At 41.6% G+C, this 14,200-nt stretch overlaps 1 protein-coding gene across 2 annotated transcripts; it reads right to left on the bottom strand.

Annotated features, from left to right (window-relative positions):
• Window positions 1-6,283: 6,283 nt before the first annotated feature.
• Window positions 6,284-10,255, bottom strand: LOC143809192 (uncharacterized). Of its 2 annotated transcripts, none has more exons than XR_013222136.1 (3): window positions 9,935-10,255; window positions 7,442-7,490; window positions 6,284-6,838 (listed from the first exon to the last, which is right to left on the bottom strand). XR_013222136.1 is itself a non-coding variant. In XM_077292328.1 (3 exons), the coding sequence occupies exon 1, from the start codon at window positions 8,819-8,821 to the stop codon at window positions 7,664-7,666; it is 1,158 nt and encodes a 385-aa protein (XP_077148443.1). In that variant the 5' UTR covers window positions 8,822-8,836; the 3' UTR covers window positions 6,284-6,421; window positions 6,814-6,838; window positions 7,442-7,663. The 2 variants fall into 2 exon arrangements, 1 of the variants encoding a protein (XP_077148443.1); XM_077292328.1 differs by lacking the exon at window positions 9,935-10,255 and having other exon boundaries at window positions 6,284-6,421; window positions 6,814-6,838; window positions 7,442-8,836.
• Window positions 10,256-14,200: the final 3,945 nt, after the last annotated feature.

The following is a 14,200-nucleotide window of genomic DNA, read 5'->3' as shown; positions in this document are numbered from 1 at the left end:
ATATGCAGCAAACTTCTCCTGCCTACGCTCAGTAAGGCGAATGTCAATGCGCACGCAATGCTGTATAAATGTCTCTAGCTCTTGTGGTGACTCACAGCGAGCTAGTTCATCTTTTACAATACTAGACAGACCCCTTTTAAAATAGGCAATTGTGCATAACTGTCCCAATTGGTATCTACCGCTAATCTCCTGAATTCAGTAGCATACTCAATAACAGAACGTTTTGCTTGGCGTAAAGACAATAAAGCAGATTCAGCGGTTGCACGGCGATTAGGATCATCAAACATTAATGCCATAGCGGCCAAGAAATCATCCAAGTTATTTAACCGTGGGTCACGAGACTCAATCATCGGATTCGCCCAGGCGAGCGCTCGTGCGGTCAGCAGCATTATTACACACAATACTTTGGATCTATCATTAGGAAAACGGTCAGCATGCACATCAAAATATAGCATACATTGATTCACAAAGCAACGAAATTTGTCACGATCACCATTAAATCTGAATGGGGGCAACTTAGGTGGGCAAGATGGTGGCAGTTGCCCAGAGGGAAAAGTCGCTTGTGCAGCTATTTGCATGCTTATGTCCTGAAAAGCCCATCCATACTGGGACTCTATGCCAGCAAGTTTGTTTTCCTGGGCTGCCATGCGGGTGCTTAAGTCCTGCAAAGTCTGTCCAAACACTTGTTGATTGAGTTCAAAGCTTGCAAACTTCTTTTGCAGACCTTCCACATCTTTCTGCAGTGATCTAATTATGGAAAACACCTGCTCTAGTCTGCTTTCTGCAGTCATTGTTCCAGCAGTCTCCTTTTTTCTTTTTTTTTAGGCTAGAGTATCCTGTAATAATTATAGGGGATAACTCAGGAGACTCTTTGCGTGGAACAAGACAACTACAGGACTCAGTTTTATAAGTGGTAAAGTCTATATTATCACACGGTGATTCAAACAGGTGCAGAGAGAAACTCAAGTCCACAACACTTGGTGTAAATATTAAATGCAGCTTAGCAGTCTATAGGAAACTTCAGAGGAAAATGCAATCACGCAGAAGGTCTATGAAGCACAATTATTCTTGAGGATACTTGACACGAGTCCTTGCTTAGTCCAAAACACAGATAGTTATGCTTTTAAGGCAGTTCAAATAATATCTTAGCTCAACCAGGGAGGCCTGGGTAATAGTCTCAGGTTCTTGCAGAGCAGAAACAGCTTACATGTCCAGCAAATGCAGATGGAAGTAAACACGAGCAGCAGATGAAGGAGGATTACTGGAACTGGTGTATGCAGCAGGAACTCAGAGCAGATTAGCAGGATAACCCCACAGGTTCACAGGAGCAGGTATATAGCCAGGGAGTCACCAGAGGTCAGGAGCTGGATGCAAGGCAGAATACTCTAGCACAGACTGAAGGCTGGGGTGGAGTTTTATAGCAGGAAGACACAGTGCACATGAGACCAAAGACGCCATCTTGGAAAAGGGCAGTAATGCACAAAAAGGTAATAAAAATGTTCAGAGTCCTGACAGGGGGTTCATTATACTGTCCTGCTCCTTATGGGGTGCATTATACTATGCAAGCTGCCTAATGGGGGTGCAAATTATACTGCACTAGCTGCCTATGGGGGTGCATTATACTATGCAGGCTGCCTAATAAGGGTTCATTATACCGTACTGACTGCCTATGGGGTGCATTATACTATGCAGGTTGCCTATTGGGGGTGCATTATACTGTACTGGCTGCCTAATGGGCTTGCATTATACTGTAGTGGCTGCCTATGGGGGTGCATAATGAAATGTAGGCTGCCTAAGAAGGGTGCATTATACTGTACTGGCTGCCTGTGGAGAAGCATTATACTTTGCAGGCTGCCTAATGGGGGTGCATTATACTGTACTGACTGCCTATGGGGATGCATTATACTGTACTGGCTCCCTATGAGGGTGCATTATGCTATGCAGGCTGCCTAATGGGGGTGCATTATACTGTACTGGCTGCGTAATGGGGGTGCATTATACTATGCAGGCTGACTATGGGGGTGCATTATATTATGTGGGCTGCCTAATGGGGTGCATTGTACTGCACTGGCTGACTATGGAGGTGTATTATACTATGCAGGCTGCCTAATGGGGATGTATTATACTTTACTGGCTGCCTATGGGAGTGCATTATACTATGCAGACTGCCAAATGGGTGTGCATTATACTGTACTGGCTGCCTATGGGGGTGCATTATAATATGCAGGCTGCCTAATGGGCATGCATTATGCTATACTGTCTGCCTAGGGGAGTGCAATATACTATGCGGGCTCCCTAATGGGGGTGCATTATGCTATATACTATACTGACTACTTTTGGGGTTCATTATACTATGCAGGCTGCCTATGGGGGTGCATTATACTATGCACGCTGCATAATGGGGGTGCATTATGCTGTAATGGCTGCCTATGGAGGTGCATTACACTATGCAGGCTGCCTAATGGGGATTTATTATACTTTACTGGTTGCCTGCGGGAGTGCATTATACTCTGCAGGCTGCCTATGGGGGTGCATTATACTATGCAGGCTGCCTAATGGGGGTGCATTATACTGTACTGGCTGCCTATGGAGGGACATTATACTATGCAGGCTGCCTAATAGTTATGTGTTATATTTTACTGGTTGCCTGTGGGAGTGCATTATACTATGCAGACTGCCTATGGGGGTGCATTATACTGTACTGGCTGCCTATGGGGATACATTATACTATGCAGGCTGCCTAATGGGCGTGCATTATACTATACTGTCTGCCTATGGGGGTGCAATATACTATGCGGGCTGCCTAATTGGGGTGCATTATACTGTACTGGCTGCCTATGGGGGTGCAATATACTATGAAGGCTGCCTAATGGGTGTGCATTATACTATACTAACTGCACTTGGAGTTCATTATACTATGCAGGCTGCCTATCGGGGTGCATTATACTATGCAGGCTGCCTAATGGGGGTGCATTATACTGTACTGGCTGCCTATGGAGGGACATTATACTATGCAGGCTGCCTAATAGTTATGTGTTATATTTTACTGGTTGCCTGTGGGAGTGCATTATACTATGCAGACTGCCTATGGGGGTGCATTATCCTGTACTGGCTGCCTATGGGGGTGCATTATACTATGCAGACTGCCTAATGCGCATGCATTATACTATACTGTCTGCCTATGGGGGTGCATTATACTATGCAGGCTGCCTAATGGGGGTGCATTATTCTTTGCAAGTTGCCTAATGTACTGTACTGTTGTCTATGGGGATGCATTATACTGTACTGGCTGCCTATGAGGGTGCATTATACTATGCAAGCTGCCTAATGGGAGTGCATTATACTGTAATTTCTGCCTATATGGGTGCATTATACTGTGCTGGCTGCCTATGCAGTGCATTAAACTATGCAGGCTTCCTAATGGGAGTGCATTATATTGTACTGGCTGCCTATGTGGGTGCATTATACTGTATTGGCTGCCTATGGGGTGCATTATACTGTACCGGACAAGGGGGAGTGCATTATACTATACGGGCCTGTATGCAGTGCATTATACTATACAGGCCTATGGGGAGTGCATTATAATGTACAGAGCTATAGGGAGTGCATTTTACTATACAAACCTATAGGGAGTGCGTTATACTATACAGGCCTATGGGGAGTGCATTATACTATACAGGCCTATGGGGAATGCATTATACTATACAGGTCTATGGGGAGGGCATTATACTAAACAGGCCTATGGGGAGTGCATTATACTATGCAGGCTAAGGGGAGTGCATTATACTATACAGGCCTATAGGGAGTGCATTATACTATACAGGCCTATGGAGAGTGCATTATACTATACAGACATATGGGGAGTGCATTATACTATACTAGATTGTGGCCCGATTCTAACGCATCGGGTATTCTAGAATATGCATGTCCCCGTAGTATATGGACAATGATGATTCCAGAATTCGCGGCAGACTGTGCCCGTCGCTGATTGGTCGAGGCAACCTTTATGACATCATCATCGCCATGGCAACCATTATGACATCTGTCATGGTTCCCAATGGCAGGGGAACGTCAGGACACCAAAATAACGAACGAGCTCTTGGGTGATGGAATCTCGAGCTGACCGTGAGCTAAACCTACCACACAACTAATAGTGGCCGGGGGGCGTGCCTACGTTTTCTTCCTAGACGTCTCTCGCCAGCCGGAGAACTAACTTACCCTAGTAGAGGAAAAAACAGACCTGGCTTACCTCTAGGGAAATTCCCCCAAAAAGGAGACAGAAGCCCCCCAGATATATTGACGGTGAGTTCAGAGGAAAAGACATACGCAGTATGAAGGTAGGTTCAGCAAAGCGAGGTCCGCTTACTAGATAGTAGAAAGATACAAAAGGGAACTGCACGGTCAGCTGAAAACCCTTTTAAAATACCATCCTGAAATTACTTTAAAACTCATGTGTCAACTCATGACACCGGAGTGGTAATTTCAGCCCACAAGAGCTTCCAGCTACAGAGAAAGACTTAACTGTAAACTGGAACAAAAATGCAAACAAACTTAGGACTAAGAGTCCAACTTAGCTGATCAGTAGTCTAGGAGCAGGAACATGCAACAGAAAGGTTCTGGTTACATTGATGGCCGGCAAGGCAATGACTGAAGAGCAGGAATAAATAGGAACTCCCCACTACTGATGAAAACAGGTGAACTGAGAAAGAAAACACACCCGAGTCACCAGTACCACTAGCCACCACCAGAAGGAGCCCAAAAGCAGATTCACAACAGACATCTACGTCGATACTGTGCCCGTCGCTGATTGGTCGAGGCCGCCAGGCCTCGACCAATCAGAGACGCGGGATTTCCATTATGACATCATCGTCGCCATGCTGTGCCCGTCGCTGATTGGTCGAGGCCTGGCGGCCTCGTCCAATCAGAGACGCGGGATTTCCAGGACAGACAGACAGACAGACAGACAGAAAAACCCTTAGACAATTATATATATAGATAGGTCTATGGGGAGAGTATTTTACTATACAGGCTGTTATGATCTGGTGGCCTAAGAGCAGCATGAGACGTACTCTGGAGAAGCTGGTACCTGTACTGACCGCAGACCCTGAACCTAACACCGCAACTAGAAGTAGCCGTGGAATGTACCTAGCGCTCCCTAGACATCTCGACACAGGTGGAGGACTAATTACCCCTAGAGATAGAAAAGGGAAAACTATCTTGCCTCAGAGAAAATCCCCAAAGGACAGGCAGCCCCCCACAAATATTGACTGTGAGAGGAGAGGGAAAAAACATACACAGACTGAAATGAGAATTTAGCAAAGGAGGCCACTTCTAGCTAAATAGAAAGGACAGGACAGAGTACTATGCGGTCAGTATTAAAACACTAGAAAATATCCACCACAGAAAATACAAAAACTCCACAGCTAACTAAAGATATGGAGGGTATATCTGCATCTCCAGAGATACCAGCTTGGCTAAAAAAAATCCTGATACAGACCAAGCTGGACAAGACAAAACATAGAAAAGAACTGGACAATAAGACCACAGCATGTGGACAGCAAAATCAAGGCCAGAACTTATCTTTGTTGAAAAGAACTGCAAAGCAGAAGAGACCAGGCAGGGATGTGAATCCTCCAGGAACAATGGACAACTGCCACTGACCAAGGGGTGAAGCAAGACTAAATAGCCCAGTCCAAATTGCAAAAAGTGAAACACCTGACAAATGCTGTGACTCAGAGACAGCAGCGTTACCACTCACAACCACCGGAGGGAGCCCAAGAGCAGAATTCACAACAGTACCCCCCCCTTGAGGAGGGGTCACCGAACCCTCACCAGAGCACCCAGGCCGATCCGGACGAGCCAAATGAAAGGCACGAACCAAATCATCAGCATGAACATCGGAGGCAACAACCCAAGAATTATCCTCCTGGCCATAACCCTTCCATTTAACAAGATACTGAAGCCTCCGCCTCGAAAAATGAGAATCCAAAATCTTCTCAACCACATACTCTAACTCCCCATCAATCAACACCGGGGCAGGAGGATCAACAGAGGGAACAACGGGCACCACATATTTCCGCAACAAAGATCTATGAAAAACATTATGGATGGAAAAAGAGGCTGGAAGGGCCAAACGAAAAGACACTGGATTGATAATCTCAGAAATCCTATTAGGGCCAATAAACCGAGGCTTAAACTTAGGGGAAGAAACCTTCATAGGGACATTAATAGATCAAGGGGATCAATGTCGTCTTGATTAAAAACTGTCCTCAGAAAAAAACTGTAATATAAATAGATCAATTTGAGGGCAAAATATGCAACAAAAATCTTTATTTGAGTTTATCAAGGAGAAAAATCTTCGACCAGACATACGAAAAGCCAACGTTTCGGCCTACAGCGGCCTTTTTCACGGCAATTTTATCTACAAACATATTATAATAAACAGAAATAAATATATATCATATTTGTTGAATAAGTCACATGGTCGAGATATCAAATCAGAAGTAATTACAACACAGATATGTTATTGTATAGAGATACATGCAAAACAATAATAAATAATAATAATAATCATCGCAAGGGATATCTTCCTCTAGGACATAATTATTTGTCTCTTCTATCACTGAAGAGAAACAGGGAGATAGGGAAAAAGACCAAACATAATAATTGTATATTGTGAGATAGCATATTAAAAATCATATACTACTCCAGAACAAAGAGAGAAAAAAAGGGAAAAAAAATCTTCTCAAAAAGTCAGAGCGAGTCCAGTGGATGAAGCAAAGGAAACAAAAGAAACATAGAGTCCATGTTTACCTGTATGTCGACATGGGAAATGGTGCTGTAAAAATAGAATATATAGCCATAAGTGCACAAGGAAGGAGAAATCTAGTAAGGTAAATCCGGAGAAAAACACTTGAACATACCTGAAAGATAGGAATAGTGTGAAACAGGGCAATCCGGATACAGCCGGCGAGGTGCGTGGTGTATTATGAGGCTGACGCGGCGCCTATTTATGGCGTCAGTGATCAGGGCAGCCGGACGAAGGGAAACTAATAGGTAACCGCGCATGCGCAAATGCTAAATATCGCGCTTGCGCAATGGGAAGAGAAGGACGGAAGTGGGGCAACATAAGGGCTGATGACAGAGTTGCCGGAGTATACAAAACTGCGCTTGCGCAAAACAAAGGAAAAGAGTGAAAAGGAAATAACTACCAGTACAGATATGTGTGTGTGTAAAATAGAAGAACGGGAAAAGAAAAGAGAGAAAGAGAGAAAAGTAAAGGGCAAAAGATAGATAAGAGATAAATAAGAAATAAATAAATAAATAGACGCCATGTGTAATATAATTACATAGGTATGTATGAAGTACGACTATCTAGGTAATCCAGGTAGGAAGCAAAGGAAAAGATAGCAGAAAGAAGGAGAACCAGAGTCCCACAAACCTTTGAGAGATCAAGGTATCCAACAAGTGAGAAGACCACTGGACTAAGTCTGAAAAGGAAAAAAATGTGATGTTAAAAATTTTTTTTATATATAAAAAGACATATGTTAAAGAATCAACCAACTAAGTTTATAAGAGTATGATATCCCTAAATATAGTACAAGAAAATTAACCAACAGTTCAGTATCATATACACAAGAGGCCTACTCGTGTATATGTGATATTAATAAAATAATTCGTACTCCCTATTCAAGCCATTGGGTTCCAGGGTTTGAAGGGTATAGATCCAGTATGCCTCTTTCTCTTTTAACTTAGAGATCCTATTTCCTCCCCTTCGGGCTAAAGGTATACTGTCAATGATTTGGTATCTTAGCTGTGCTATGTTGTGATTGTGAGAGATGAAGTGGGCTGGTATGGGCAGCATAAGTCTCTTGCACCTAATGGTGGACTTGTGTTGAGAAATGCGGTCTCGGATATGTTGGGTAGTTTCACCAACATATCCGAGACCGCATGGACACTTAATGAAGTAAATAACATAAGTAGAATCGCAGCTATAAAAGCTGCGGATGGGAAACTGTTTACCAGATCTTGGATGAGTAAATGTGTCGCCTCTAGTTATATTGGAGCATTGAAGACAATGATGACATGGAAAAGTACCCCTCCGTGCTGTTGTAAGAAAAGTTTGTCTCATTACAGTTCTAGAGCTCCCAATGTCGGCTGAAACCAGGAGATTACGTAAATTGGGAGGTTTTTTATGGCACATCAGCGGAGGAACATTAAACTCAGGGATATCAGGATACGATTGTCCCAATAATGACCAGTGTCTATGTATAATACCATGAAATACCCGCATAAAGGGATGGTGAGTATTCACAAAGGTCATTCTCCTGATCTTGGGTCGTGTAACAATAGGAGATACAGTAGCTGCAGAAAGTGCTAGTAGAGTATCTGGATATCCTCGATTACGAAATTTAGTGGCCATATCGTTGAGCCTCAATGAACATTGTACAGGATCAGATACGATCCTATTAATTCTCTGAAATTGAGATTTCGGAAGGGCCCTGGTGACGTGACGGGGGTGACAGCTGGAGAAGAGAAGTAGGCTATTTTTGTCAGTCGGTTTGACATATAGATCGGTCGATAACGATCCATCTTCATTAATGATAACCCGAGTGTCCAGAAATGCAATAGATCTTTGATCGTGATGAATTGTAAAGGTAAGTTTAACCAGACTATTGTTAATAGTATGGTGAAAAGACATAAGTGATTCAATGTCTCCACTCCATATGAGAAAAATGTCATCGATATATCTCTTCCACAGTATACCATACTGTTGGAAGAGAGAATGTGTATACACGAATTTCGATTCAAAATCAGCCATGAATATGTTAGCGTAACGTGGCGCTACATTGCTGCCCATTGCAGTCCCGTTCTGTTGAATGAAAAAATCATCTTCAAAAAGAAAGAAATTTTTTGTCAAGACAAATGTAAGAAGTGAGATACAAAATTGTTTCAAATCAGGATGAAAATGGGTCATGTTGTTCAGAAAGTTTTCCACGGCCTGGATACCTTTGTTATTGTCAATATTGGTGTACAAACTGTTTACATCTAATGTCACCAACAAACACTCAGAGACATCCACATGTAAGTCCCTAATATGGGTCAGGAAATGGGAGGTATCTCGGAGAAAGGAGGGAATATGTTTCATTAGTGGAGATAGAACTTTTTCCAAAACTATTGCCAAAGGGGAAAGTAATGAACCAATGGAAGCCACAATGGGTCTACCTGGAGGGTTGGTTAGATTTTTATGAATCTTGGGTAATGTATATAGTACCGGACAAATGGGGTGGTTATTGATCAAGAATTCCCCCAGTTTCTGATCTATCACTCCTAAAGTCTTAAAATGATGGACAAGATCACGGATTTCTTTAGCAATTTTGAATGTGGGATCATGTGGAATAGGGAGATAAGTATCCAAATCGCTCAATTGTGAGCGAATTTCACTGATGTAGTGATGTTTGTCCATAACAACTACCGCCCCACCTTTGTCGGCAGGATTTATAATCAGATTTTTATTGGACCTCAAGTTATGCACGGCTGTTTTTTCTATTTGAGTCATGTTACTTGTCACATTCAGACGACTGGTTTGAATATCCATTATCTTTTTACTCACATCTCTCTGAACCAGTGAGATAAATGTCTCTACTGGATGATGGGTTCTAGGGGGAGAGAAGTTACTACGTTGGATAAGATCAAGTTTCTTCAAAGTCAATACCTCTGAGGATAATGGGGATGTATCTGTGTCAGATATCAATATCTTAGAAAAATGTACTTTAAGGCGAAGAGACCTATAGAAACGATTCAACTCCTGGTCTAACAAAAAACCATTAAACGGGGGGGTAGGGCAAAAGGACAGGCCTTTTTGTAAAACAGAAAGTTCCGTAGAAGTCAAAATATGTGATGAGATGTTATATACAAGCTGTTCATTTGGTACCTGTGACCGAGTCTGCATCCTTGTTGTGGTAGATTCTGATCCCATTTGGTTCCGTCTATTGCCTCTAGTCCTGAAGTTACGTCCCCGTCTCTGGTCATATGAGCGAAAAGATACATGAGAATTGTCACTTTCTGAACCTGAGGAAAAAGAAGGAGAATTCCAACGTCTTGGGGCTCTTCTTTCAAGATTTCTATTGGTCCAACGGTATACTTCTCCACGTTGATAGTCGTCTGAATCGCGAATAAATTTCATTCTTTTGCGCTCCTGAAGTGAGGATTGAAATTCATTAATAGATTTATCAGTTTGCGTTTTAATTTTGTTAAAATCAAATAAAGAGAAAAAGAACCCATGCAATGAAACATGCACACCTGCTACAATTTTATGGAAAATGTAAAGAACAATTTTTATTACAAGCAAAAAAACACATTACAACCATAAAATCAATTAAAAGCAGTATAAATACAAAACACCCCCAAACATCAATCAAATGTAATTGGCAAAAAATGTGCAAACACACGCTATATGTCTTATACTAATGGACTAAATATAAATAAATCAGTATCACATAATATGGGGTAAATCAGCATGAACTTTGCAACAAGTATAACAATGGCCAAAGCAAGCCCTATAAATACCACATAATAGGCGTCCCTATATGTGTCCTGAATAGTGCCAAGAAGATAAGCATATGGCTTATAGAGTAATGAAATATGTCACTGGCCCTGAAAGGGTGAACAAGTGCCGCAAAAGAATAATGCTCGCGGCGTGCAAGCCTGCAAACCACCCCTGGGAACCACAATGGAGGGATAATTAAAGAAAATCAGGTAGATAAATAAGACCTGAAGCCTGGTAACATGGTCAGCGTGGTAAAGTGGACCACAGGGAAAGCATGAAATAACCTGCAATAAACGGTGCCTCAGGATAAAGACAGCCAAGAAATATATACCAGCATCACTCATGCATGTCAGGGCCAAGATGTAGGGGGTGGAAAAATCCCACGCGTATCGCTGCTAGAGAGCAGCTTCGTCAGGGAAAGTAACACATTTGAGTAAGTGTCCGCTTTATATATAGTACACATGAAAAGAAAATAGTTTACCGGTGTGCTGCACCCATGATCCAGGACCGGAAGTGAGTGTAGAGGGGCGGCACATGTGCAACCACAAAAGAAATCCTGGCAGGTGAATACACTTGGAACAAAACAAAAAAAAATAAAAAATAAAAAAAATAAAAAAATAAAAAAAATAATAATAATAGCCGGCGAAGAAAATGCTCAGGCAGAATGGAAGAAGCAAGCGCAGTGTGCGGCCGCACAACAAAAAATATATATATAGGACAGGGCAGACAGATGGTAATATTAGATACAAGAAGTAGCGTTGCTTTAGAGGCAGGTAGATTTAAAGGCAGATAAAATCCACATACGCCCTGCTAGAATGACAACCAAGGAGCAAAACTGCATATTGATTTTGAAAAGCACACATAACTATTGTATGATGAATTATACCAAATACAGAAATATATAGATAAATAATTAAATAAAGAAATAATGCCACAAGAAAAATCAAATGAAAAATGTATAAAATAAGAAAAATATAAAAAAAAAAAAAAAAAAAAAAATATATATATATATATAAATAAATAAATAATAAATAAATAAAAAAAAAAAAAAAAATTATATATAAAATAAAATTAAAAAAAAAAAAAAAAAAAAAAAATTATATATAATAAAAAAGATAATGCAAAAAACATTTCAATAATGAAAATATATAAACCAAAAAACAAAATAAACTGAAATACCTACATGAATGTACATAATGTGCACAAAAAGGTTTTGATAATAAAGAAAGACCTCATACCACATTAAATATACCAAAAAATAATAAATAACATACACATGTAGAATACAAGATGATTACAAAGTAAAAACAAAGATCAAAAGAACCACAGTTCATGAGACAATAAATGCTTGAGTTTCAGACGTATTGCATCGTCCAGATGAAAACTGGGTCCAGAAATAGGTAAGTCAAATCGTTCTGGGAGAAAATCATCTCCCTACCAATAATCAAAGGATGTCTCGAAGATCATCAATCAGCCATATAATAGGGGGATGCAGTCCAGGGGTCCAAGGGCAGGTACACTTCCCCAAGAGACCAAGTTGTAAGAGAAGAATCAGCCCAGAAATCCTGTATATAACAGCTCTTCATTTAAACCGGAAGGTGCCATGGATTTGAGGCGGAAGATCCAACGAGCTTCATGTTGTAAAAGAAGTTTGCGTCGGTCACCCCCTCTTTCATTGCAGAAAATTTTCTGCAGGCCAAAGATTGAAGTATTATTAGGCCTGCCACCATGGTTCTTGAGATAATGAAGTGCTAATGGGGTCAAGATCTTACCCTTTTTATAATCCGTAGAAGCCAGATTAATTGTTGACAAGTGCTTCTGTGCCCGTCTCCTCAACTCCTGCGAGGTTTGACCAACATATACTTTCCGACAAGGGCAGATAATTGCATAGATGACAAAACTTGACCTGCAATTAACATATTGATAAAGAGGATGGTCAGTCTTATCAAAAGGATTAAAAAAATGATCCTTAGTCGGAGGCACATATGGACAAATGACACAGTCCCCGCAGGGGAAAGAGCCGTAGAGGCGAATACCTCGATTTAATTTAACGACTGGCCTTGAAAAATGACTCCTTGTAAGCAGGTCCCGAAGATTCGGGGCCCTACTGGCAGTCAGCAACGGTCTAGGGCTAACACAAGATGATGTTTGGGCATCCAAAGTAAGGATATCCCAGTTTTTACCAAGAATCTGTCTCACCTCGTTCCAATTTGTGCTGTATGCTGTGACAAATCTGATGAAAGGATCCTGTGGGCGAGGGTGTGGGACCAAAAGAGCCGCTTGATCAGACACTTTTGCGCGTTGAAATGCCTTGGAAATCGTCCTACGAGGATATCCTCTCTGGTGAAATCTCCTAGTCAGATCCCTGGATTGTTCCTTGAAGCTTGTATCCGTACTGCAATTTCTGCGAGCCCGCAGGAATTGTCCCACCGGAATGCCTGTCCGGGTATGAAGGGGATGAAAACTCTGGAATTGCAAAAGATTATTCGTCGCCGTAGGTTTACGGTAAAGCTCTGTCACCAGTCTGCCACCATCAGTCGCAATTTGAAGATCTAAGAAAACAGCTGAATTGGAGGAACAAGAGTACGTGAGAAAAATGTTCAATGAATTGTTGTTAAGTTCACTGAGAAATTGGGCACACGCTGCTTCAGAACCTACCCAGATAAAAAATACATCGTCGAGAAAACGATACCAATGCTTGATGTGGTCTTTGAATCCTGAAGAACAAAAGACAACGGTCTCCTCCCACCATCCAAGAAAGATGTTTGCGTAAGCCGGTGCGCAACGTGCGCCCATTGCCACGCCGGACACTTGCTTATAGTATGTTCTGTCAAAAAGAAAGAAATTATGATGCAAGATGAATCTAAGCAGGTCCAAAATGAATGAATCATGTAAGCGGTTACTGTCGTCAAGACGATCAAGAAAAAATTCCAATGCCTGGATGCCCTGTGCATGATTGATATTTGAGTATAAAGACTCTACATCACAAGTTACAAGGAGTTCTTGGCCAGTCAAAGTGATGTTATGACATGCCCGGATAAAATCTGATGTGTCTTTAATAAAAGATGGTAATGCAGCGGCAATAGGTTGAATAAAAAAATCAACGTATGTGCAGGCCCGTTCGCACATACTCCCGATGCTAGACACTATCGGTCGACCAGGTGGTTTAAGAACATCCTTGTGCACCTTTGGCAAAAGGTAAAAAGTAGAAGTAACAGGATTCTCACACCACAAAAATTTCCTCTCGCTAGCTGTAATGATGCCCATAGAGGCTGCCTGACTGATCAGTTTATGCAGTTTCCCCAAAAAAAGCTCAGTCGGATCCGAGGGCAGCCTAACATAGAATTGTTTATTGTTCAACTGTCTATGGGCTTCCTCTAGATAAAGATGGGTGGGCCATAGCACCACATTCCCACCTTTATCAGCTTCCCTGATAATAAAGGAGTTATTGTTTTTCAGAGACTTGATAGCTTTTCTCTCCTGTACAGAAAGATTATGTACATTACCAGTTGTGGAGGGAAGATGGAGAATATCCCTTTTTGTTAATTCAAAAAAGAATTTCACCGCTGGAACCAAAGAGAAGGAAGGGGCGTTGGTAGACTTATTTTTGTGTGGAAACTTTTTCCTACCTGTTGTAGTTATATTTTCATC

The sequence above is a fragment of the Ranitomeya variabilis genome, chromosome 2 (genome assembly GCF_051348905.1).
Source record: "Ranitomeya variabilis isolate aRanVar5 chromosome 2, aRanVar5.hap1, whole genome shotgun sequence".
Lineage (NCBI taxonomy): Eukaryota > Metazoa > Chordata > Amphibia > Anura > Dendrobatidae > Ranitomeya > Ranitomeya variabilis.
Note: the sequence above shows the minus strand (reverse complement) of the source record. Positions and strands in the feature narration are given on the sequence as shown.